At 40.5% G+C, this 24,400-nt stretch overlaps 1 protein-coding gene across 1 annotated transcript in view; it reads left to right on the top strand.

Annotated features, from left to right (window-relative positions):
* The window catches only part of SRPK1 (SRSF protein kinase 1), a 54,496-nt gene that overhangs the window by 25,172 nt on the left and 4,924 nt on the right, over positions 1-24,400 (top strand). The window contains 12 exon segments of the mRNA XM_040983246.1: positions 4,503-4,621; positions 5,015-5,123; positions 6,071-6,158; positions 7,026-7,113; positions 10,372-10,478; positions 11,267-11,432; positions 13,285-13,310; positions 13,749-13,962; positions 14,335-14,742; positions 15,125-15,225; positions 17,477-17,584; positions 24,125-24,194. Coding sequence (XP_040839180.1) covers positions 4,503-4,621; positions 5,015-5,123; positions 6,071-6,158; positions 7,026-7,113; positions 10,372-10,478; positions 11,267-11,432; positions 13,285-13,310; positions 13,749-13,962; positions 14,335-14,742; positions 15,125-15,225; positions 17,477-17,584; positions 24,125-24,194 — 1,604 coding nt within the window.

Genomic DNA, 24,400 nt, shown 5'->3' with positions numbered 1-24,400 from the left:
ACTGGTTCACTCCCCAAGTGGTCACAGTGGCAGGAACTGAGCTAATGAAAGTCAGGAGCTTCTTCCAGGTCTGTCACAACAGGATCCCAAGGCTTTGGGTCATGCTGAGCTGCTTTCCCAGGCCACAAGCAAGAAGCTGGATGGGAAGTGGAACAGCCAGGACCTGAAGCAGTATCCGTATGGGATCCCATCACTTTAAGAGGGATGATTAGCCAGTGGAGCCATTTCACTGGGCCCTAGCATGATTCTTGATAACTAAAAACCAGGGGCAGCCTAAGAGTCCATAAATTGTACATGGGAAAATAAAATCTGGTGTATTCATATAATGAAATATTGTTCAGCTATAGAAAGAAATAAAGCAACGATGCATTTAGCAGCATAAGTCAATCTTGAAAATATTATGCTAAATAAAAGAGATCATACTAGAAGACCACTGTATCATTCCATGCACATAAATTCATTGAGACAAAAGATACTTACAGATTACTAAGGGACATGGGGTAAGGATGTTTGATTGCTAGTGGGCTTAAGTTGTAGGCAGAGTTGATGACAATGTTCTAAACATATTGGGGTCGGGGAGAACTCCTGAACGTCATGTGATCTAACCCTACAAAGAAAGCCACAGATGGGAATTGAAAATTTATCTAACAGATACGTTTTAAAGTCATAATTTTGTATGGTCTGTGAGGGATGTTATAAACGTCCAAATGGCCCTTGGCAGAAACAAGTGCCCCACCCAGTTGAACTTAAAAGCATAGAATTGCACACTGGAGGTGAGTGAATTTATGACATGTGAATTGTAGCTCAATAAAGAAATTAAGAAATCTTTTCCAGACAATATTTTAAACCCAGATCACTAGGATGTTAAAAACGAGTTTCTGTGGTTACTAACAGTCTATGAATAGAAAAATTGAAGTTTATGTAAATTCTGAAACTTTTACGTGAAATCTCTTAACAGCATACACTCTTCATTATGATTATGAACGTATAATTGCAATCAAGAGGCTCTCAGTATGTTTTTGTTTGGCACTATGCTTTACCGTTGGCTTGGGTGATGATACGTGATTGGGATGAAGAGGTCATGAAGAACAAGGATTTGATCTGTTGCCACTGCAGTTTGTATCACACACTCAGTAGATGTGTTGGATCACATTTTATCTGCTTTGAGAACTTTAAAAGAATTGATACTGCTTTTTCTTTTGAGTATGAATGGCAGATATCTCAGAAGTGAGACAGGTTTAAAAACTTAGAAATCTGTATTGCTTGTATTTGAGGACTCCTTGTTTTAGGAAGAGTGTTTCTAATGTTAACTGAAATGTCTTCCTCTAGCATTTTCTTCATGTTTCTCATATGATGACCTTTCTCTGAACATTCGCTAAAGTTTTATGATCTTGAATTCTTTCCCATGGCATTCTTAGCTTCCTTCTCACTTTAAGGTTCAAATAGTAGTTGTCACTCCAGATTTCTGTTTCCATTCTACCTTGGGTTTGTCTTCTTAGGACAAATGCTTTTTTTCTCTCATTATCTCATGTTCCTTCATGGCACCATTTGTAAAATGGGCAGTTTCAGATAGCCAGTACAATGCATGGATCAGAAAGACAATCATAAATCATATCCTTAGGTTAAGAGTGCATCATTGAAACAGGACAGGAATCTGCTCCAAAAAGGGAGGGAAGTAATGTTTAAGAAGGAAACAGTTTTAAACATTATAAATTTAAATTTAAAAGACATAAATTTTAAAATGAAATAGAGTACCAAAAAAAATGAGAAGAGATAGAATAGAATAAAATAACATGAACTATGCAGAAGCCCAAGTGTATGAATCGGTAGTTCCAGAAAGAGTGGACAGAACAAAAGGAATTATCTGTGGCAGGAATTTTTTCTGAGCAGAGTCTCTAATTTGCCAGGACACACAAAGTATATCACAAGATAGACTTTTAAAAACCCCAATCATGGAATTTCAGAACATGAGGATGAAAAGGGGGAAGATCCTGAAAGAAACCAGAGGAGGAACAACTCAACAAAAATATTTTCTTCCAGAAATTATTTAAATCTTTAAAAAGGATTTTTTAAATTATGATATTTGAAGAATTCTGATACTTCATTATTGTAAACTCTGGTTTTTACCACCTTCAAAAACTTCATAACTATAATTGTTCTTATCATGAAAATTATAAAAGGCAACATTTGCATTTATTAAATTTGAATCAGAGAGTCTGTTTGCTACTCTGTGTTGATCTCAGATTTGACAATACTTGATATTTCCACTTTGGAAAGTGAAGCCAGTTCACTTTACTAAAATTTCCCAAAGATATGTCTTCACTAAAAGTGAATATTGAATTCTAATGTCTTATGGCTACGGGGGGCCAGAGAAAGTACCAAGAATTGAGAAAATTGGGATGGCTATTAAAAAGCCAAGTCTAAATAATTAGTCACATTCACTAAGGCCTCAATAGCCCAGTAATGCCCTGTGATGGTTTTTCTATTAAATTCTTTTTGGTTTTAACATTCAGTCTTGAAAAAAAACAGTTGAAGTACGTGATAAATAAGTATTGAAAGTTGGAAACCAAAATTTCTTTTCCTTTATTGAAAGGAATATTGTATACCTGCTTCCTTCTCCCCCAACTCCCACCCCCAAAGCTCTGTAAAGCAGGCAGCTAATAGGCGCCAGAGCCTAAATGCCAATCCAGGTCTTTCTGCCTCCTAAATTTACCAGTGTACAAACTTGTGCTGCAACAAATGAGTGAGATAATATGAAATAAATTGATAGCATGTTGTAAAATGACAGTATTTGTTCCTACAGTTGACAAGGATGCATGCCCCTGAGGAGCACGGATTTGGGGGGGTGAGGGTCGCAAGTGCAGGAAGGTGGGTGGGACAAATGCTTCCACTTTTTCTTTTCTCCTGTATTGGGAGGAAGGGAGGGAACCACACCCAGCTGCTGAACTACATCAGTACCTACTGATGGGGGATGTCCACTCGGTGTCACCTTAGAGACCCGGATATGAAGAATGTTCTAAGAGTGTTGCCCAAGTGACTTTGACAGTTCTGATAGTAAGTTTGGTAGTTGCTCCAAGGTTCACCCCAGTGTATCCACTTACCCAACACTTGCTGACAAAACTCAGCCAAAAGAGTTGTCCAACCCATTCTGTGCTCATCTTCTGACATGGCACTTAACATCCTCTGCAGGCCTAAATGCTCTGGTTGTCTTGTCCCCCACATTCGCCTCAACTTGCTGTCCACTGCACAGGCATCAGCAGTTGAGGAAGCCCAATCTTAACACATGCATGTGGTCCAAGGTTAGACTACGAATCCTGTGTTCTTCCCTCTAATAAGTCAAGTGGTCCAGTTGGGGGGGGTCCCCCAAAAATCCCCACCTGGGGTGATCCCAGACCTGGCTTTTACATGTGCCATCCAGTGCAGGGTCCTCCTGTTAAGTCTGTCACCCATATCAGCCTCCACACACACTAGTGATTTTAGTTGCCTAGTCAGTTTCATCCCCAGCCCCATGTCCTGTGCAAACCTACAGATGATGTGGCCCATCCCATCCCAGCCGTACCACAAACCTGGCCCTTATACATACCAACAGGAACTGCAGCCTAGTTGGGGTGGTCCCCAGTAACCCAACTCCCCCCACACCCCCAGGCCCATCTCTGGCTCCTGTGCTTGCCAGTTATGTGCAGACTATTCTGGTCTGTGCCACATTCTAGTCAGGTTCTCATATGCAGCTATGGGTGTTACAGCCTAGCTCAGCCTGCATACTCCATGACGCATAATCTACACAAATTTCCATACAAGGTGCTGCCACCTTGTCCAGCCTGGTCCTTCCCCAGCACTGGCCCATACACACAAGTGGGAACTACAGTACAGCAGGGGTGTCCCCTTAGCTCCCCTACCAGATTCACTCCCAGGCATGGAGCTTGCCTGTGTTGGTGGTTGCTGCAACCCAGCCTGCCTCCATTCCTAACTTTCATGCAAACTGGTAGGTGTTGACAGCCTAGCCCTGCATAGCCTGCACCCACCCCATCCTGGTTCCTGTGCATGCCAGTGTGCTGTGGTTTGGTGCGCCCTGCCCGGTTTGTTTCCTGAGCCAGTTCACATACGTGCCAACAAGTGGAACAGGCTTGCCCAGCCTAACTTAAGTGCTCACCAGTGATAGCCACAGCCTACCACGCCCACTCCCAGACCGTACTTTCTGAACTGGCAGGAAGTAGAACTTTTTTTTACAGTGTGTGATCACAGATACTTAACTTTTGTGAGGATATAATAGTATAATAGATGAAAATCTAGTCGTTTTCTCAGGCTTTTTGTATGTTTTATCTTTTTGTTGCTGTTGTTTGTTTTTCAGAGAATTTTGTTTTAACTAGTGGGTATAACGTTTTCCTAGGCTGTCACTTGGTAATATTTTATTTATATTTCTGGAGGTTTAATGAGGGAAAAGTTTAAAGACATTTTCCTCTATCCATGTGGAATGAGCATGCTGCTTTTGTGTCAATTTTTAGATGTGAAAATCAGCACCGAGGTTCTGCTCCCCACTCTGAGAGTGATCTACCAGAGCAAGAAGAGGAGATTCTGGGGTCAGACGATGATGAGCAGGAAGATCCCAATGATTATTGTAAAGGTAATTCTGTACGTAGGCACCAAACCACTGCCCATTTGCACTTTCTCTTTGGATAGTCGTTGGTCTATCAGTAGAAGCTAGAAAACAGCCTGAGACTGCAACCATAATTATCTTTAATTGAGCAACAAGAGTATTATGATACATGAATTTATTTGTTTGAAGATGAGGTTGTTTTATGTAGTTTTCTTTTAACAAGAGTTCAGTAGTACTATGTGGTTCATTTGATAAGATTTTTGCTTAATAAGATTTTCTTGTGTTTGGTGTTTATACAGGAGAAACTTTGATAGAGCAAATGTATAGATATTGAAAAATGGAATGTAAGACTCTATCTTACTACTTGAGATTGTTTCCAATTCTGGTCCCTCTGACTATGTCCTCTGGTGTTTCTTCCAGGAGGTTATCATCTTGTGAAAATCGGAGATCTATTCAACGGGAGATACCATGTGATCCGAAAGCTGGGCTGGGGTCACTTTTCCACAGTGTGGTTGTCATGGGATATTCAGTAAGTTTCCACGGTCCTGTATAGGAGTTAGTAAGGTGACACTCATGTTTTTGTCCGATATTTTTTTTCCCCCTGAGGAGATTCAGGCTTTGGTTCATCTCCAGAGTGTTTTCCTGATCTGTATTTTGTTATCACTTTTATGTTCTTGGACAAATCACTTCCCCCTCATGAAGAATCAGGCCATGTGTCTCTGCCTTGAGACGAAAGATTGATCATGGTGCCTGTGAAGCACTTGGAGCTCCCAGATTCAGCGTTGATGTGTAAATAGCACTTTCTCACGGGAGCCCAGTCAAACTTGTAGAAAATGGTCCATGGAATGGAAAACCTTTTTTCTGCCAAGGACCACTTGAGTGTTTATAACATTATTAGCGGATCATATTAATTGGTTTTGTGTATTTAGAAGTTACCATCTTTTATGAGAATAGTGATTACTGTTTGTGTTCTTCACCTTTTGTTGTTTGAGCTTTTATGATTTTTTTTCCTGTCCTTTTCTTTTCACCCAAATGCTTCTTTATCACAGTCTCCTCCCAATTATGGTTTGCCTTAGCTTCCAGAGGCAGGCATTCGGTGAGTGGTTCAAATCACTTGGGTTGCCCTTATCACACACCAGTGTCTGCAGTAGAGTCTTGCTCCATTCACGGTCCCAGCCTCCTACTGATGCAGACCATGGAGGTTAGGAGGAAGACAACAAGAGATGGCTAAACTGAGTTCCTGCCCCGTGAGACCTGGATTGAGTTCCTGGCTCTGGATTTGAACTTGACCCTGTCCCAGTTCTTTTAAGCATTTGGGGAATGAACCAGTAGATGTGATTTTCCATCTGTCTGTCTCTGTTTTTCTATTTCTTTGGCTTTCAAAATAATGAGTCTTTTTTTTTAACTTAAAAAAAAAGTCAGCTTCTAAGATAGTTGTGCCACATTTCATCATAATTGCCTCTGTTTGTTTATTAGGGGGAAGAAGTTTGTGGCAATGAAAGTAGTTAAAAGTGCTGAACATTATACTGAAACAGCACTAGATGAAATCCGGTTGCTGAAATCAGTGAGTATCAGGTCATTTGTGTAGACTGCAAAGCGTTATAAGTAAAGTTTTGTTGAATTAAGACACACCAAGTGCTAGTAATTGTATAACTCCTGTATCTTTAAATGGAGGAAGATAATAGTGGTTGCATATTTCTGTGCCTGTAAAGGGAAAGTAACAGTATTTGTTATAATCAAAATTCTTCCTAAACATATTCTAAAAAAAAACAAGTTGTGACACAACGTATTCGTTGAACATGTCTTTATATACTGATAATACTGTCATAAATGTTTTTTCTCTCTCATGATTAAAAGGAAAGATGCATGACGAGATGTATTTTATGTTTTTAATATGCTGTGAAAAGTAAATCTTGTACTTATTCATGTCTTTTTTGCGAGGAAAGCTTGGTAAAGATTATCCAGAGTTTGTTCTCAGTTTTATACATGATTAAGATTTCAGTGTGCTTACCTTCAGAGATAAAAACCCGAGTTTAGGGCAGTTTTATCCTCCTGTATCCTCCCTCTTATTTTTTCCCCTCTTTGCATTCAGAAGTGAGAGTGTTAGACTAGGAGATTTCTGTTGGAGTATGTTTCAAGAGTACCTGTTTGTGACAAACCTGTGTCCAAAGCAAAACAACATTGTTTGCTTCACTGAAAAAGTGTTTCTATGAAACAAAAAAAACTGAATAAATAGTGTGATTAGTGCTATAGTTAATTTCTTAATTCCACATAATCTGGTAGCCAACAGTCAGTTTGGAGGCCACATTTTGAGTAGCATAATGGTTTAATTAGAAGTGTGGTGTGGAGTTGATTTGTTGTGGATGTTGGTGCCTGACATTTGGCCTGTATACTTTGCTTTGGACTAAATACTGTCTTTTCCCTATCACAGGTTCGCAATTCAGACCCCAATGATCCCAATAGAGAAATGGTTGTTCAGCTACTAGATGACTTCAAAATATCAGGAGTAAATGGAACACGTATCCTTTTGAGAACCTATTCTTAATAAATTGTGGAATATCTTTAGCCTTAAGAAAGCAGCTGGATCAGCAGCAATGTTGTTTTTTCTCAAGGCAAGCTACGGTAAAATTACCTTTCACCATACACTTAGGAACACACATTTGATCTATGTCTGAATATCTTTTTGAGAATATTGATTTTGGCTTTTTCCCCCTTTCCAGACAAACCACGGTCAAAAGAGACATTTTTAGCGAATAACCTTATATTACTAAATAAAGTTTCTTACCATAAGCTTTATCAGTACAGGTGTTTTAAGGGAAGTAGCTGTTTGTTTTTTTTTTTTTATGGGTAAACAAGAAATTAAGGTAGATTTTATTTGTTACTCACCAGGCCTCACTATTTGAGAGACTGTGGGTTGTGTTCTTAGATTCTAAATATGTGTGATTGTTAGCATTCTATCATGATAAGACTAACTTAAAAAATATATTAACTTATTTATTTGAAAAGCAGAGTGACAGGAAAGGACAGCAGTTCCATCTGCAGGTTTACTCCCTAAATTACTTGAGTGGCTGGAGTTGGGCCAGGCAAAAGTTGGGCACCAGGAGGTATTAGGGATTCAAGCAGTGGCCATCTTCCACTGCTTTCCCAGGCTCATCACCACGGAACTGGATCCAAAGCAGAATGTTGGGAACTCAAACCAGTGCTCTTATGTGTGGGAGGCAAGCATTATGGGCACCACATTTTTTTCTTAAGATTTATTTATTTTTTTATTAGAAAGGCGGATTTACAGAGACAGAGAAACAGAAAGATCTTCCATCCACTGCTTCACTCTCCAAGTGGCTGCAATGGCCAGTGCTGAGCTGATCAGAACCAGGAGCCAAGAGCTTCTTCCAGGTCTCCCACGTGGATGCAGGGTCCCGGATGGGAAGCAGAGCCGCCCGGATTAGAACCGGCGCCCAAATGGGATCCTAGAGTGTTCAACGCAAGGACTTTAACCACTACACTATCATGCCGGGCCCTATCATTCTACTTTTTGTCCCTGTTTAACTTCTTGTACAATACATTCTTAGTTGCCATGGATGATTTTTGTTAAAGATGGCCGTGTATTTAAAAGGCAGATTTACAGATAGAGAGTGCAAGAGGAGAGACAAAGAGATCTACTGGTTCACTTCCCTAATGGCCCACAGTGGCCAGAAGCTGGATGAGTTCAAAGCTAGCAACTTTGAACTCCACATTGCTATGGGGACCTGAGCATTTTTGACTGCTTCCCCAGGTACATGAACAGGGGGCTAGATCAGAAGTGGAGCAGCTGGGACTCAGTATACACTCTGATGTGAGATACTAGAATTACATTCTGCGGTTGAACTTGCTGTGTCTCAATACCAGTTCACTGCTTTTATTTCAGTCATTCTAGCAAAGCTGAGATGGTCTTGTTTTGTTTCCCTAAAGTTTTCTTTACTAATCTTCTGTAACTTAGAACCACTCCTTCGTGACATTAACCTGTTTTCTTACCCTTTCTTTTTTTTTGTTTATTAACATTATTCATTCTTATTTGTCAGCTTTACCACACAGATGTTTTGTGCACATACAGTTGTGCTTATTGCTGCTGACTGATCACAGTGCCTTCCACATTTCTCTGTTGTAAAAGTTCCTTGTTCCTTATAATAGGTGAGCGATCTGTGGAGTGACGTTTGGCCCTGTGATAGTCCTTTTACACACTGGTTGTAGCATTCGATGATTCTTACTGCTATAGTGATTATAAAATTACCTTGTATACTTATTACCTTGTGAACTTCATGTTTGCTTTAATAATAGTATGAATTCTTTTTATGTTTTTAAGATTTACTTATGTTTGAAAGACAGAGTGACAGATTTTCCATCTGCTAGTTCACTTCCCAAATGCCTACAACAGTCTGAGCTGGGCTAGTCTTCCTTGTATGGGACAAGGACCCAAGTATTTGGGCCTTCTGCTGCCCTCCAGGGTACAGGGCATGAGGAGGCTGGTTCTGAAGCAAAGAAGTCAGGATTCAGACTGGTACTTCATTACAGGATGCTGGCATCACAAGTGACTGCTTAGCCCACTGCACCACAACATCGACCCTTCGTTGCATTTTTAATTAATATATTAACTTATAACATCACTGTAAGATTGTTCCATTTTAGCCAGTGGCATCCTCTTCAAAATGGTTAGTTTCTATTTCTTCATAATTTGTTCCCTTATTTGTTAGGACAGCAAAATTTCTAAGCTCACCTTGTCCAGTATATGGCCTTTGATTTGCTATTATTTTTCCAAGAAACTTAAGCTTTGGTTTTAGTGGAAAATCCTATTTAAGCAAAAATTCTAAGCAGTATGTCATTTCTGTGTGTGTGTGTGTGTGTGTGTGTGTGGTTTTAAAGGGTTTTTATTGTTGTTGTTGGAAAGTCAGATATACAGAGAGGAATATCTTCCATCCAGTGATTAGCTGAACCAAAGCTAGGAGCCTGGAACCTGTTTCAGGTCTCCCCTGCATGTTCAGGGTTCCAGGTCCTAGGCCATCCTTGACTACTTTCCCAGGCCACAAGCATGGAGCAGGATGGGAAGTGGGACCTCCAGGGTTAGAACCGCTGTCCGTATAGGATACTGGCGCTTGCAAGGCCATGACTTTACTCACTAGGCTACTGCACCGCACCGTTTTGTGTGTGTTTTGACATTGCGGTATAGGTAGAAGTTTCTGGGGGTGAAAGACATCCGGGTACCACTCCACACGAGTGAGCCTGCACAGGATATTCATGACGCATGTTGGCACTAGATTCGAGATGAACTCTGGAGCCCACAGCACATAAAGCAAGTCAATCTCCTATTTTTTTTTTTAAAGATTTATTTATTTTTATTGGAAAGGCAGATATATATAGAGAGGAGGAGAGACAGAGAGGAAGATCTTCTGTCCGATGATTCATTCCCCAAGTGAGCGCGACAGCCGGTCGCATGGCTCTAAAGCCAGGGCCAGGAACTCTTCCAGGTCTCCACATGGGTGCAGGGTCCCAAGGCTTTGGGCTGTCATCGACTGCTTTCCCAGGCCACAAGCTGGATGGAAGTGGAGCTGCTGGGATTAGAACTGGCACCCATATGGAATCCTGGCGCATTCAAGGGGAGGACGTTAGCTGCTAGGCCACTGTGCTAGGCCCACTCCACAACTAACTCTTCATGCTGAGAGAAAACAGTATTCCCCTCTGGTGGCACCCACATTTTTGCTCGTTCTTTGCTTGTGCCTGTGTTTTCCTGCTTAAAGAATTCCCAGATATCTGCATGGTATTTGAAGTTTTGGGGCATCATCTGCTCAAGTGGATCATTAAGTCCAACTATCAGGGGCTTCCACTGCCTTGTGTCAAAAAGATCATTCAGCAAGTATGTATCTGCATTTGATTATATGGTGATGACTTTGTGTGTGTTTTTTTAAGTGTTAAAGGAGTTTCCAATTTCCAATAGAATTTTTATTTTAAGAACTAGTTTTTTAAATTGCTGGAAATAAATATCTTACTCAGCCCTAGGGTTTGTTGTGTGTATTCTCTCTGTAAATGTGTTAGCATGGCTGTTATCCCCCAGGTTCATCTGCTGTAATTGTTAAGGGTTAGAGTGGGGTTCTGGGGGACATCTGTGTAAGGTACCTGACTTTGGAAATTGGAACCTTCATTAATTGTGTCAACAGATTTGCTATGCCAAATTATTATTATATTTTTACATAGCCATGTTCATGGGCATTTCCTGAATAGCCTTTGATATACATTACAGAACTTAATTATCAGGAAAGTACTCATATTTCAAGGCACAGCCAATCTGTCTTAGAAAATATTTCTTAGAAAAAAGTCTAAATTGGGAAGCAAGAGTTCTCTTACCAGGGAGGAAATTTTAAGGTAAGAGATACCTAAAGCCGTTTCATCACCTAGATTTCAACCCTTCAAAGTGTGTATTGTGAACATTTTTCTCAGAATTTATAATTTATATACTTAAAGTCTATAAATATAACCAGCTTTGTGAAACTGGGGAGCTTGACAACCTTCCTGGTGGAGTTTCTTTGTTTTTTAAAAGTATGTAGAATGCACTGTTGGGTCATTTTTTTCCACCCATGTTGTGATTTTATCATTCTCCGGGAAGACCTGTGTTTTATGTTTACAGATTTGTTCTGCCCTATCCAGGTTCTGCAGGGTCTGGATTATTTACACACCAAGTGCCGTATCATCCACACTGACATTAAACCGGAAAACATCTTGTTGTCAGTGAATGAGCAGTACATTCGGAGACTGGCTGCGGAAGCCACCGAGTGGCAGCGGTCCGGAGCACCTCCTCCTTCTGGATCAGCAGGTGGGGATTTGGGGGAAGGGTGGCTTTTGCTCTTACTAGTTAATGTCCGTTTTTATTCTGTTACTGGGGAGTTTTATGTGACTCAGTCATTTAACAATAAAATAGTTAAGAAATAGTACCAGCCTTCAAGAGACTTTATTCTTACTGTTCTTCCTAAATGGGAAGAAAGCTTGAGATTGTTGTGTCTTTTGGGAACACATATGTTGTATGCTATAAAAACTAATCCTATTGCTGTTTATAAATGTTTTTTCTTGTGATTTGTTGACCATTTTGACATGCTTGCCTTGTAGCACAATCACCTCTTCCCCCTGCCTCTGTTAGTTTTTTGGTTTTTGGTTTTTCCATTATACAGTTTGTAGGTAAAGGGCTTCTCCCCATCCCTCCTTTTCCTCCTTCCCCGTTTTCCCTTGTATTTTACAATGCAGTCAGTTTCAGCATTCTGCTGTTTTATGTTAAGTGTCATGACATTGCAGGTATAGGCAGTGGCAGAGAATCTAGTATCTTGTCAAGATACCTTTAACAGTTTCATTGGGAGATTTTCTTTTATTCAGGAGTAGAGATACATACTGCAGTGCTTCTTTGTACTCTCTAGTCTCCATTACACTGTTTATGAATATGATTTGTATATCCTTGTTTACCTGTGTATCTTTTTATTTGTGGTTTGTATGAAGTTTTGCCTTTTATCAAAGAGAGCATATGATATTTGTCCCTTTGAGACTGGCTTATTTCAAGAGCTTAATGATCTCCAGTTGGGACCACTTTGTTGAAATCATAGAATTTCAATTTTTTTAATGGTTGAATAATATTCCATAGGGTAGATTTTACAGTTTCTTTATCCATTCATTACTCTTTGGTGTCTGAGTTTCCATGTCTTTGCTATTGTGGATTACCACAGTCGCCGTTTAACCTTAATCCCACATGCTCGCCTATGGATCCATGTTCTGCCAAGGGGGGGAAACTAACACTGCTATTAAGACCATGGGTTTACTGGAGTAAACAGAACTGGTTTGAATCTTGTCTTAACCGTTATCTTGGGAACCTTGACATAGTTCCTCCTTTAGCAATTATTGGGATTAAATTTCAAGTTAAAGCAGTTAGTAGTATGCTTCATAGAATTATGTCCTAAATAAATTATAGTTACTATGATTGTGCTTTCTTTTCCACTTGAGGTACAGATTTAATTTTTAATAGCTTAATTGTACTTGAGGAATTTTATTATTCCAAGTTGAAATAGTTATGGGCTTTTGAAAAGGAAGGTTGAAGAGAATTCAGCGGGTTTAGTTTGCAAGGTGAAATAGTTATAGAGGTTTTGTGTGAACATGTTTGTGTGAACATGCCGTAGGCATGTAAGGCACTAAGTTGTATTCTGTAGGTTTTTAAAATCATGATTTTTGAACATTTTTGGAGGGAGATTGAAGATCCCATCTAAGTTCATCTGTAAATTACTGTAAATTGATGTCACCTAGATCTCCCTTTTAAAACTTGAGGAGAGCCAGGAAGGAAGAATTGGAGCTGGAATGGATGGAGGGGAAGGGTGTTGTTGCTTGTCACTGTAAGTAGAACAAGGGAGAAGAAACAGGTGACTCAGCAGCAGGGGCAGTGGAAGCCAGAAACAAGGACTTCGCATGTTTGCATAGGTCAGCGCTATCTGGTGAAGAATTCAGTTTATTTAAGCTTAAATTTGGCACCTCAAATGCAACAGTAATGTTTTCCCAAATCACCTAAAACAGTCATTTTCTCTACAATGTAGGCTATGCAAGAAAGACTTTGATTTGTAGAGGGAATGATCTGAGTTTAGTTTATGTTGCCTATGATAATCCAGGATTCTGACTTAGTTTTCTTTTCTTTTCAGTCAGTACTGCTCCCCAACCTAAACCAGTAAGTATAAGGTGTTTCTATATTTAATTCTCATCTGTGGGGTTGTGGGCTTGGGTTCTTCTATTTAAATGGTCACAGTTTGTTTAGAATGTGGAAACCAAAGGAAAAGAGATATCCCTGCGCTTCCCTAATTTTCTCCAATTAATTTCCATGCAGTCTTCGGCAGGTTTGTGATGATGAAGCATCTATGAATCTGAATGTGTCTGAGAGTGCATTAGCCCCACAGACTGCTCAGAAGGCCTAGATTTGCTGTCAGTTTTGGTTTTGTTTGGTTTCATGACACTATCTGCATCTTTTTTTATGTTGATAAAAACCTGAAGTGCTGTTGAGGGAAAGAGTGAAATTTAATTAGGAAGTAATTAAAATTAACGGTTATCTCCAACTAGGGGTGATGGATTAGCCACCTGAAGGCTTTATCTGTTTGTAATCTCCGCCCAGGCTGACAAAATGTCAAAGAATAAGAAGAAGAAATTGAAGAAGAAGCAGAAGCGCCAGGCAGAATTACTAGAGAAGCGAATGCAGGAAATTGAGGAAATGGAGAAAGAGTCGGGCCCTGGGCAAAAAAGACCTAACAAGCAAGAAGAATCAGAAAGTCCTGTTGAAAGACCCTTGAAAGAGAACCCACCTAATAAAATGACCCAAGAAAAACTTGGTATAAATAGAGCATCACAAAAATTACTTTATGGCACACGTTAATATTTATCATTGTTATATAATTAGTAGTTTTATCATATTTAGCACATCTCTGGGGGTATTCTTGCAAGAATACGGATTTTCTCATAAGTGTTAGGCAGGTGGTATTCAAATGTAATTTCTAACTTTTCTCAGGACACAAAATATAGACTTCATTTAGCAATTGGATAAGGATAAGATCTCTATCCTTTGATAAAAAGGCTGTAGATGTCCAGTTACATTTTGTGTCACTTGGCATAAGTTCTAGAAAATGTTTTTATCTTATATAAGAAATGTTTCTGTTGTTTCCCACATGCACATACATCCTTGTTTTTGTTTGTTTATTCCTTAGAAGAGTCAAGTACCATTGGCCAGGATCATACACTTACGGAACGTGGTGTAGAGGGTGGTGCCGCAGAAATTAATTGCAATGGAGTAATTGAAATCGTTAATTATACTGAGAACACTAATAAAGAAACATTGAGGCTTAAAGAGGATCTGCATAATGCTAATGACTGTGATGTCCAAAATTTGAAGCAGGAACCTAGTTTCCTAAACTCCCAAAATGGAGACAGCGGCACATCTCAAGAAACAGACTCTTGTACACCTGTAACCTCTGAGGTATCAGATATCATGGTATGCCAGTCTTCCTCAACTGTAGATGAGTCGTTCAGTGAACAGAACATCAGCCAACTTCAAGAAAGCATTCGGGCTGAGATACCCTGTGATGATGAACAGAATGGACCACTGGACAATAAAGGTACCCCAGCAGATACACTTCTTCAGCACCCGTTCTGTGCATGACACGTTCCTGGTGTCCACACTGAAAGTACTGTTGTTTGTAACGGTAGGCATATAGCAGGTGTTCAGGTTATTTCCAATATGTAAGTGTTGTAACTAACTTTAAATTTTACTCTTCATATACTGAGGGGCACAACATTTCACTTGGCTGTCAAGAAGGCAAAAATTTTTAATTTTAGAAACTTGGGGTGCTACTGTGTGCTCTTTCTTAATTTGGAAAATGTATTGTAAGTTACCACTTGGGGACTTAACCATGCAACGCTTGCATTGAAGACCTTTGTTATCTTTTTCTGGGTATTTATTCATTGAACAGCTGTGTTGATGATGCCTGTTGTCTGTAGGAAAATCTACTGCTGGAAATTTTCTTGTTAATCCCCTTGAGCCAAAAAATGCAGAAAAGCTGAAAGTGAAGATTGCTGATCTTGGAAATGCCTGTTGGGTGGTAAGTTAACTCATCTCAATGTAGCGGGAATGAACAAGAATTTAGACTTACGCTAAAATAAAGCATATGTAGTTCTGTACCCAACACTTTATTTCAACTCTTTTAACCTTTAATTCTGGAAATGTATTTATCAAAGTAGCAGGAAGGGTATAGTCTAGCAGCTCATTTTGGTTCTCCTCGTTGTCCCCCAGATTGCCATGCCAACTCATACTTGCCTCTGCCCCCACCCTTATTTGACAGCTAACTGATGAGCTATAACTTTATTTTAATGCGCTTAGTAGGTTATGGCACAATGTGGGGTAAGCCACCTGTTCCCACAGAGCTTGTGTGGTTCAACTCCCAACTACTTCATTTCTGATCCAATTCCCTGTTAATGGACCTGGGAGGCAGTGGGTGATGGCCCAAGTAGCTGGGTTCCTGCCACCCACACGGGAGACGTGGATGGAGATGGAGTTCCTGGTTTCAGGCTTTGTTATGGGAATAGAAGATTCTCTCTAACTTTCCTCTCTTCTCTCTCCTCTTTCCTCCCTTCTCCCTCCAATCTCTTTTTCCCTCTCTTCCCACTCTCCTCCTTTCTCCTTTCCTCTCCTCTCCCACTCTTGCTCGTCTCCTTCCTCCTCTTACTCTTCTCCCTCTCCCCACATCCTTCCTCCTCTCCTCTCATTTCCCTCCTCCCTCTTCCCTTTTACCATCTTTTCTCACTTTCTTTCAAATAAATAAATCAATATTTTTTAAAAAGATTTATTTTATTGGAAAGTCAGATATACAGAGAGGAGGAGAGACAGAGAGAAAGATCTTGCATCTGATGATTCACTCCCAAAGTGACCACAACGGCCAGTACTGCGCTGATCTGAAGCTAGGAGCCAGGAGATTCTGGGTCTCCCACATGGGAGCAGAAACCCAAGGCTTTGGGCCATCCTCGACTGCTTTCCCAGGCCACAAGCAGGGAGCTGGATGGGAAGTTGAGCTGCCAGGATTAGAACTGGCACCCATATGGAATCCTGGCGCGTTCAAGATGAGGACTTTAGCTGCTATGCCACGCCACTGGGTCCCATGAGTCAATATTTTTAAAAAGGATTATGGATATTTATTTTTATTGATGAAGAATTTATGTAAAATTTCATTGTTACATAACATTCCCTAATATATTATAGACTTTCATGTTTTTGATAGTTCTTTGTGATGACAGTCTTTGCATATGAATCATTGTTTAATTGTCCTAAGGACATATCCTAGATGTAGAATTATGAAGTCTAAATAGGGCGATATTTTTAAGAGCCTTTTGGTGTATAGTGCAATATTTTTCTCTCAAGAAGATAACATCATTCTACCTTTAACAATTCGAAGAGGTGTTTTCTCCAGTCTTAGGTTAAGTCATAAAATCTAACTGTAGTTAACTTTTTAAAATTTATTAATACTATGCTTTTTGTTTTTGTTTGTTTTTTTTTAAACTAGGTACCTAGGAAGGTTTGGGGTTATTTTTTCATGGACATCTTTTTATCTGTGACATAAATTAAACTTGTCAAGCCAAATGCTTTTTAACAGGAAGTGCTTTAGACCCCAACAGAATCTCATTTCCAGTATACTAGCAAAAGTCAAGTCAGTACTAAACAGCACTGACTGATCCAAGCAGGTGGAATTAGTCTAGTACACCACTGTCAGAGTGGTACTTTTGAAATGGGAGTCAGTCAGGTACTCTTGAAACTTTGCAGTGACTCTGCTCTAAAGGAATGTCAGTCTTTATGGCTCACACACCACCGTAATTGTTTTCTGCCTAGGACTTCCCAAAGTAATGTGTTCAGCCTATACCCACCTATTCTTTTAAGTTACCATTAGGTGTCATCAGAGCGCTTTCCTCTACCACCTGAATAATTCTCCAAACACATATTCTCATATCATAGTCATTCATGGGTTTTCTCATTCTTTTCCCTCCCTCTCCCCTCAATATTTTTTTCTGCACAGCAGTAGGCTCAGTCTGATACCTTGTGCATGGCAGGCACCAGTTACTCCATAGGTCCGTGTATCCAAGTGAGGTTTAGACTCATCTGTCTGAAGAAAATTGGAAGTAAAGCTATAAATAAGACAAAAGAATTATTTCGATGTAAAAACATCAAAATGATACTTAAGAAGCTAGTTTAATGTCAGCTTTGGGAAATTTTTGAATTTATTTTCATCTCCATTGTGAAGCAATATTATTACCCCTTAGAGTAAATGAATTTTAAAATAACTATTTCTTTCTCTATTTATTTAGCACAAGCATTTCACCGAAGACATTCAGACAAGGCAGTATCGCTCCCTGGAGGTTCTAATTGGATCTGGATATAACACCCCGGCTGACATTTGGAGTACTGCGTGCATGGTAAAACTGGTCTCCTCTGGTTACCACTTACTAGGGGATAGTTAAATACCTTGCTCTATTTGCTAATTTCAATAGACCAGCAAGAGGGAAGCAAAAAGACAACTTAGAGCAAGTAACCTGTTTCTAGAGAAACCTGACTTTAAAAACCTATTGTAAACATTTGGCATTCTACTTGGTTATTGCCAAATTCCTATTAGGTCAGGGAACCAAGTGACAGAGTTTGGGGAAACACTGAAATAGTTGGTGTGAGGTGGTACTGGATTTCATCGGGAGATTGCAGGTACCTGACCCTTTTAGCACTAACCTGTTTGTAAACTAGGGAAACCCCTGGAAGCTGCTTTAATCTCTCTAATCCAGTATCTCCTCAAGTTTACAATTCACACCTGTGAAGCCCAATCCCTCACAACTAACTCAAAGACCTTGATTTGGCCCAGCTCAAGCTATAGTAGCCATCTAGGGAATGAATAGCAAATGAAAGATCTCTATTTCATCTCTCTCACCTCATCTCTGCTTAACCTCTCCTCTCAGTAATTCTACCTTTCAAATAAATACATAAAATCTTATTTTATTTTTTTAAGATTTTTATTTATTGGAAAGTAAGATATATCGAGAGGAGGAGAGGCAGAGAGGAAGATCTTCTGTCTGATGATTCACTCCCCAAGTGACCGCACGTGGGTGCAGGGTCCCAAGGCTTTGGGCCATCCTCGACTGCTTTCCCAGGCCACAAGCAGGGAGTTGGATTGGAAGCAGGGCTCCCAGGACATGAACCGGTGTCCATGTGGGATCCCAGCACATGCAAGGCAAGGACGTTAGCCACTAGGCTACCATTTCGAGCCCAAAATCTTATTTATAAAAATGTGAATCCCAGTGTCATTCTTAGTAATGGGTTAGTTGTTTGCTGCAAGACAATGAAGACCTTGATTTCTTTTCCTGACTTCAAAATTCTATTTTGTTGTAGAGCAGTGCAGTCACTCCCAATTGCTATTTAACATAGGCAGTGTCATGTAAGAAGTAAGGGAAAGAGACAATGGGGGAATTGGTCTTCTCCCAGAGTTGTGAACCTGCTGTTACGTCAGACTTCCTTGGCCAAGAGATATAAAGCAAACTTGAGCCCCATTTGTTTACCAAATTTCAAATTTCCCCTTTTTATTAGTAAACATAAGAAATGTTGCTTTAAATCCTGAAATATCAGGGGAGCCTAGAAAGATAGATTGCCCAGTAACCATGCAATTACTGCTGTAGAGACTGGGACCGTTTTTAGTAGAGATAAGCTGAGAGATTGCCTCCCATATTAGTGATTGAATTAGAAGAGCAGTTATACAAATAAAAATAAATGTCTAGTGAAATGTATATATTATAAAAACATACGTGGATTTTAGAATGTCTTCCTCAAAAATAAAATTTTTAAATTCCATTTTTCCATGGAATTTAATTATGTTTCTGTTTATTTGAAGGGCAGAGTGGTAGAAAAAGAGAGCTTTCATCCTGTGGGTTTACTCCCCAAATGGCTACAATGCCAGGAACTGTATCCAAGTCTCCCACGTGGGTGGCAGGGGCTCTGGTACATGGACCGTCTTCTGCCTTCTCAGACGCATTAGAGAGCTGCATCAGAAGCGAAGGCACAGGGACTCAGCCAGCTCTCTGCCAAGGGATATCTTTTGCTGTCCTAACAAACGTTGGCTTACCTTGTCGTGCCACAATACCAGCCCCTCACTGAACTTTTTGAAGAACCCTTTCTGGAAGTGGGTCTCTTTGGAAGCTGCTCCTTTCCTGTTATCTTTGACTGTCTGAAATTCAGAGCAGGGTTTGTGGCACTGGATATTTATAGGATATGGGATAAATTTAATATCCTTGTCCACTGCAGAAACTGGCTCATGACTAATCAAAGTATATTTAGTGGAGAATATGTTGCAGCATAGCTGGTTAAGCTGTTGATTTGGACACTTAGATCCCATATCAGAGTACTGATTTGAGTCCCACCTACTCTTCATTGAATCCAACTTCCACTTGGGAAGTGGTTTAAGTTGATCCAGGGAGCTGTTCCTCCACTGTCACCAGTCCTGTTGTGAGCTGCCTGAAATGTCTGTACTGTTACAACTTCTAGTGCTGTGCACAAAAGCCATTTCCTTGTCACCAAAGGTGTTACTTAAATAAGCAAGTGTTTAACCTGGTGGTTAAGACACCAGCATCTTGGGCCCAACACCATAGCCTGGTGGCTAAATCCCCACCTTGCCATGTGCCAGGATCCCGTATGGCTGCCAGTTTCCTTCCCAACTTCTCCACTTCCCATCCACTTCCTGCTTGTGGCCTGGGAAAGCAGTTGACTAAAATCCAAAGGCATGGGACACTGCAACCATGTGGACAAAGTTCCTGGCTGTTGGCTTTGGATTGGCTCAACTCCGACCATTGCAGCCACTTGGGGAGTGAGCCAGCAGACAAGATAGCTTTCTGTATCTCCTCTCTGTAAACCTGTTTTCTTGATGAAAATAAAGTAAGTCTTTAAAAAAAGAAAAAAGGACACCGGCATCACACATAGAAGTTCCTAGATTTGATTCCCGAGTTGAGCTTCCCACTACGGCAGACCCTAAGAGGCAGATAGCCCGAGTAATTGGCTGCTGCCTCCCACATAGGAGACTTCAGCCGTTGAGGGCATTTAAAAATACATCTTTAAAAAGTGTAGATATGAAGATTGCACCTGTTTTCAGTAACAGTGAAGCACTGGAGGCAGAGATATAATACCATATTAACAACTAAGATTTTGAATTCTTATGCAGTTTCTTTATCCTACGCAACAAAACCCATAGGTTTGACTTTCTGTTGTTGCAACCACAGCTAATACAACCACTCAAAAAAGATACATGATTTCGTTCACAGTGTGTGATAGAGGCTTGGTTCCCCCGGGTAGATTCCTGCTCTCGGTGTGTGCCCCTTGGCATTGCCGGCAGGAGGGCTGAAGAGCAGAGCAGTTGCTGCCTTGAGATTGAGGTGAGGCAGAGCAGAGCCCTCGGCGCGGTGCCAGCAGGGAGGGAAGCAGATGGATGCTCCAAGGATGGTTTGTGGCTGATCGTCACTATAATCCGAGGGAACAGCGCACCCTTGAGCAGGACAACGTTGAGCTGACACCAAGCGGAACCTCCTAGATGTCGGTTTTCATCCCAGGTGCTTTCTTTGTGTCAGTTTATACAGCTGTGTACATTAGAGTTTATTTTCAGAATACTTTAATTACCAGCGAGAAACAGGCGCAACTTCCAGGTCTGTAGTGCCATACCTTGCCCTTGTTGTTTACCTTTTATCTATATCGTGCAGGGGACATCCCCCTTCCTGGGGCTTCTCATCCAATCCCAAAGGCCTCTCCAGCCTTAGTTTCCCTCTAGTCTTGATCTTGAGTCATTCCACATAATCAGCCAGTCACTCAGACCAAGCTCTTAAGCCTTTAGGACTTTAGTTTAATCCTTGTCGGGTTCTACAGCTGAAATTCTGTGTGTCCTTCCCTCAGGGTGTGTCTGTGCAAGCCGCCTCTTAACATTCTCCACTAAGCCGTTGTAGCCAAGACATCATTTCACACATGAATCGCTGTGGTGGCCACCCAGTTTCTTCCTTCTGTGTCTACTTTTCTCTCTTCACTCTTAGATTGCAGCCAGAGTAGTCATAAATATTAAATTATGTTACTCCCCTGTTTTGTATCTCTTAGTTGTATTTGTTCCCTCAAAGTCCTGATTTCTTTTCCTAATCTGCCAGGTTCACTCTTGCCTTAGAACCTTAAGACGTAACTCCCCCTCCAACTTACACAGATCGTGACTCCAGCATAACCTCTATAAAATAGCTCCCACTTTTTGTTTTTTGTTTTGGTTTTTTCATGTAACTTGTCACCCCATGAAACACATGTTGTTTCTCTTGTTTGCTTTTTGTGTGAGGCAGACTTTTGTCTGATTTTTAGACAGGGAGAGGAAGTTGTACAGTGGATACAACTATTTTGAAAAAGTTTCTCAGCAACTTTTAAAATTTTATTTATTTATTTGTTTGAAACTCAGATTTACAGAGTATAGACAAGATCTTTCATCCCACTAGTTTAGCCCCCAAGTGGTTGCAACAGCCAGAGCTAAGCCAATCCGAAGCCGGGAGTTTCTTCCAGGTCTCCCACATGGGTGTGGGGTCCCAAGGCTTTGGGCCCTCCTCTAATGCTTTCCCAGACCACAGGCAGAGAGCTGGAAGAGGAGAAGTGAAGGAGCTGGTTTATGAACTAGCGCCCCTGTGGGACCCCGGCACATGGAAGGCCAGGACTTTAGCCATTAGGCTACTGCAGCAGGACCTCACAGCAATCTTTAGGCATACTTGTGATAAATGATAAGCATTTATTTGCTTTAATTTACTGCCATCTAAGATATGATCAGAAAAATTCCATCTAAAGCAGTGAGTGAATGGCATAAGAGGTCTTCGCAAAGTTCATAGGAAATGTATAATAAGGAAAAATCTTGTATGCATTTCAAAATTTTTATGCCAAAATAAACTTTAATTCTATGGAGTATGAACTTTTTGAAGTATTCTTATGTGTTTAACTGAGTTCCTTGGCATTCCCCCAAACATGCATTTCATTCTGTGGAGTTCATATATGTTGGTGCTGGCTTTTTCTTCTGCCTTTTGACTGCTGTAATTTTGTAACTGTTAAGGCGCCCTTACTTCGTTCACTTCCTGCCTTGTTCCCTTAAGCTGAGTTTTTGCCGGAGCACTACACACTAGATCTTTGGTATCACTTCTCTGTGCCTGAAGGACAGTGAGGAGACAGCTACACAAAATAGAAACAGGCCAACGTTTCTTGCTTGGAATAGTTTCAAAACCATCTTCAACTTAGTGTCTTCATTATTTACACAAATATAACAAAAATGAGGCATCAGACCATGTGGTTTATTCACTCTTTTCACTCTTAATAGTTTTCAGAAAAAAATTAATGAAAGTTATAATTTACTATTTCCCTTTAATTTTTTACCCCTTATGACCACCACCAAATTCCTGTGAGTTCAGCTCTTTTTGTTAAGATTTATTATTTTGAAAGAGTTGATTCTTCCATCAGATGGCTATTTCTGGGTAGGCAGACTGAAACCAGGAGCTTCATTCAGATCTCCCACATGGGTGTCAAGGGCCCAAAAACTTGGGTCATTCTCTGCTGCTTTTCTCCAGGCTATTAGTAAGGAAGTGGATTGTAAGTGAAGTAGGTGTCCATATGGAATGATGGTGTCACAGGTAACAGTTTTACCTTATGTATCACAGCACTGTCCCTGAGTTCAACTTTTTTATATTCTATACATGAAAGAATACTTTAAAAAGTTTTTGAGTGGGTTAAAGTGCCTACCTGTGATACCCTTGTGGGTGCTAATTCAGGTCTCAGCAGCTCTACTCCAGCGCCTGGCCCCTGTGAGTGCACCTGGGAAAGCAGCGGGAGATGGCCCAAGTCCTTGGGCTCCTGCACCCACAAGGAAAACCTGGGTGAAACTCCTGCCCCCCAACTTAAGCCCTACTCAGTCCTTCTCTCCTTCTCTCTCTGGAGCTCTGCCTTTCAAACAAGTATTATTTTTCAAAAAAAGGAAAAAAGTCCCACTTGTCAACATTTCCACATTGGTGATTAGTTTCCAACACATGAACTTTAGGGGAAACATTCAGATCTTTGCGTGCACTAACTCCTATCAGGAAGAGCTTGCATGTGGAGTAAGTGTAGCACAAGCTCTCTCACCCACACACGCGCACACACACACACATGCACACACGCATTTGTTGAAAACAAAACAGTTACTTTGATATATTGTCTAACAAACTGTATAGTGTACTTTAGGGTTCACTTGGTATTGTACATTTTACAGTTTTTAGTTTTGACAGATGTCCACCACCATTGTGTCATAGAATAGTCTCCCATTGTATCATAATCTTTGTACGATCTCTAGAATGCCATATAGTTGGAATTCTATCCTATATGGCCTTTTTAGATGGACTTTTGTCACTTAGCAATAGACATTTTTACCCTTTGTTCTCCATATTTTGGTAGCTTATTTCTTTTTAACGTTGAAGCATCTTCCACTGTCTGGATGTTTCCTTGTGCTAGGTCTTTTCGTTGGTTTTGCCTGTGTATGAGTGTGAATGTGACTTCAGGCAGTCAGCTTGGTCAGTGAGGAAGCAGGGGGTTGAAATCGAAGGTATCTCTTTGGTCAGTTTTCTCATCTAAGAGGATGGGTGTTCAGCAACGTAAGTCCTGACCCAGCGTTCCTGCTACTTTTCACATCTGATGTTGCCATCCTTTTCTATTGGTTAACCATCTGGTAACAACTCTGTACTCTAGTAATCAGTGTTTTTCTGTGCTGGTCTGGACTGTAAATCTCTAGACGATTTTGACCAGAACAGGTGTCTGTTTTTTCATTGTAATTGAATCTCATTATGAACTGATGGACTATAAAACAAGCTATACCAGCACAAAAGCCTGTTGAGTTAGAGCAGTAAACTTGGCCAAAGACCTTTTTCTCTTGACGTTTCCTTGTGCCGTTTTGTCCTTCTTAGGCCTTTGAACTCGCCACGGGAGACTATTTGTTTGAGCCGCATTCAGGAGAAGAATACAGTCGCGATGAAGGTGAGTAGCTTCCCTGAAGACATCTTTGCAGAGCACAAAGGTTCTGCATGTGGGACTGGCAACCCTCGTTAGCAGTGAGCAGCTTTGCTTGTCTTAGTGTGCTAAGAAATAACAAAAGGTATTTTATCTTAGACATCAGCTTTACTACATTAAGGCTACAGTTGATTAAACTACCATTTCTGATGCCAGGTAAATTTTTCTTCAGC

This window comes from Ochotona curzoniae, unplaced genomic scaffold (assembly GCF_017591425.1).
Source record: "Ochotona curzoniae isolate NIBS_2020 unplaced genomic scaffold, NIBS_Ocur_1.0 contig_3819, whole genome shotgun sequence".
NCBI classification, from domain to species: Eukaryota; Metazoa; Chordata; class Mammalia; order Lagomorpha; family Ochotonidae; genus Ochotona; species Ochotona curzoniae.
This window is presented reverse-complemented; position numbering and strand designations above follow the sequence as displayed.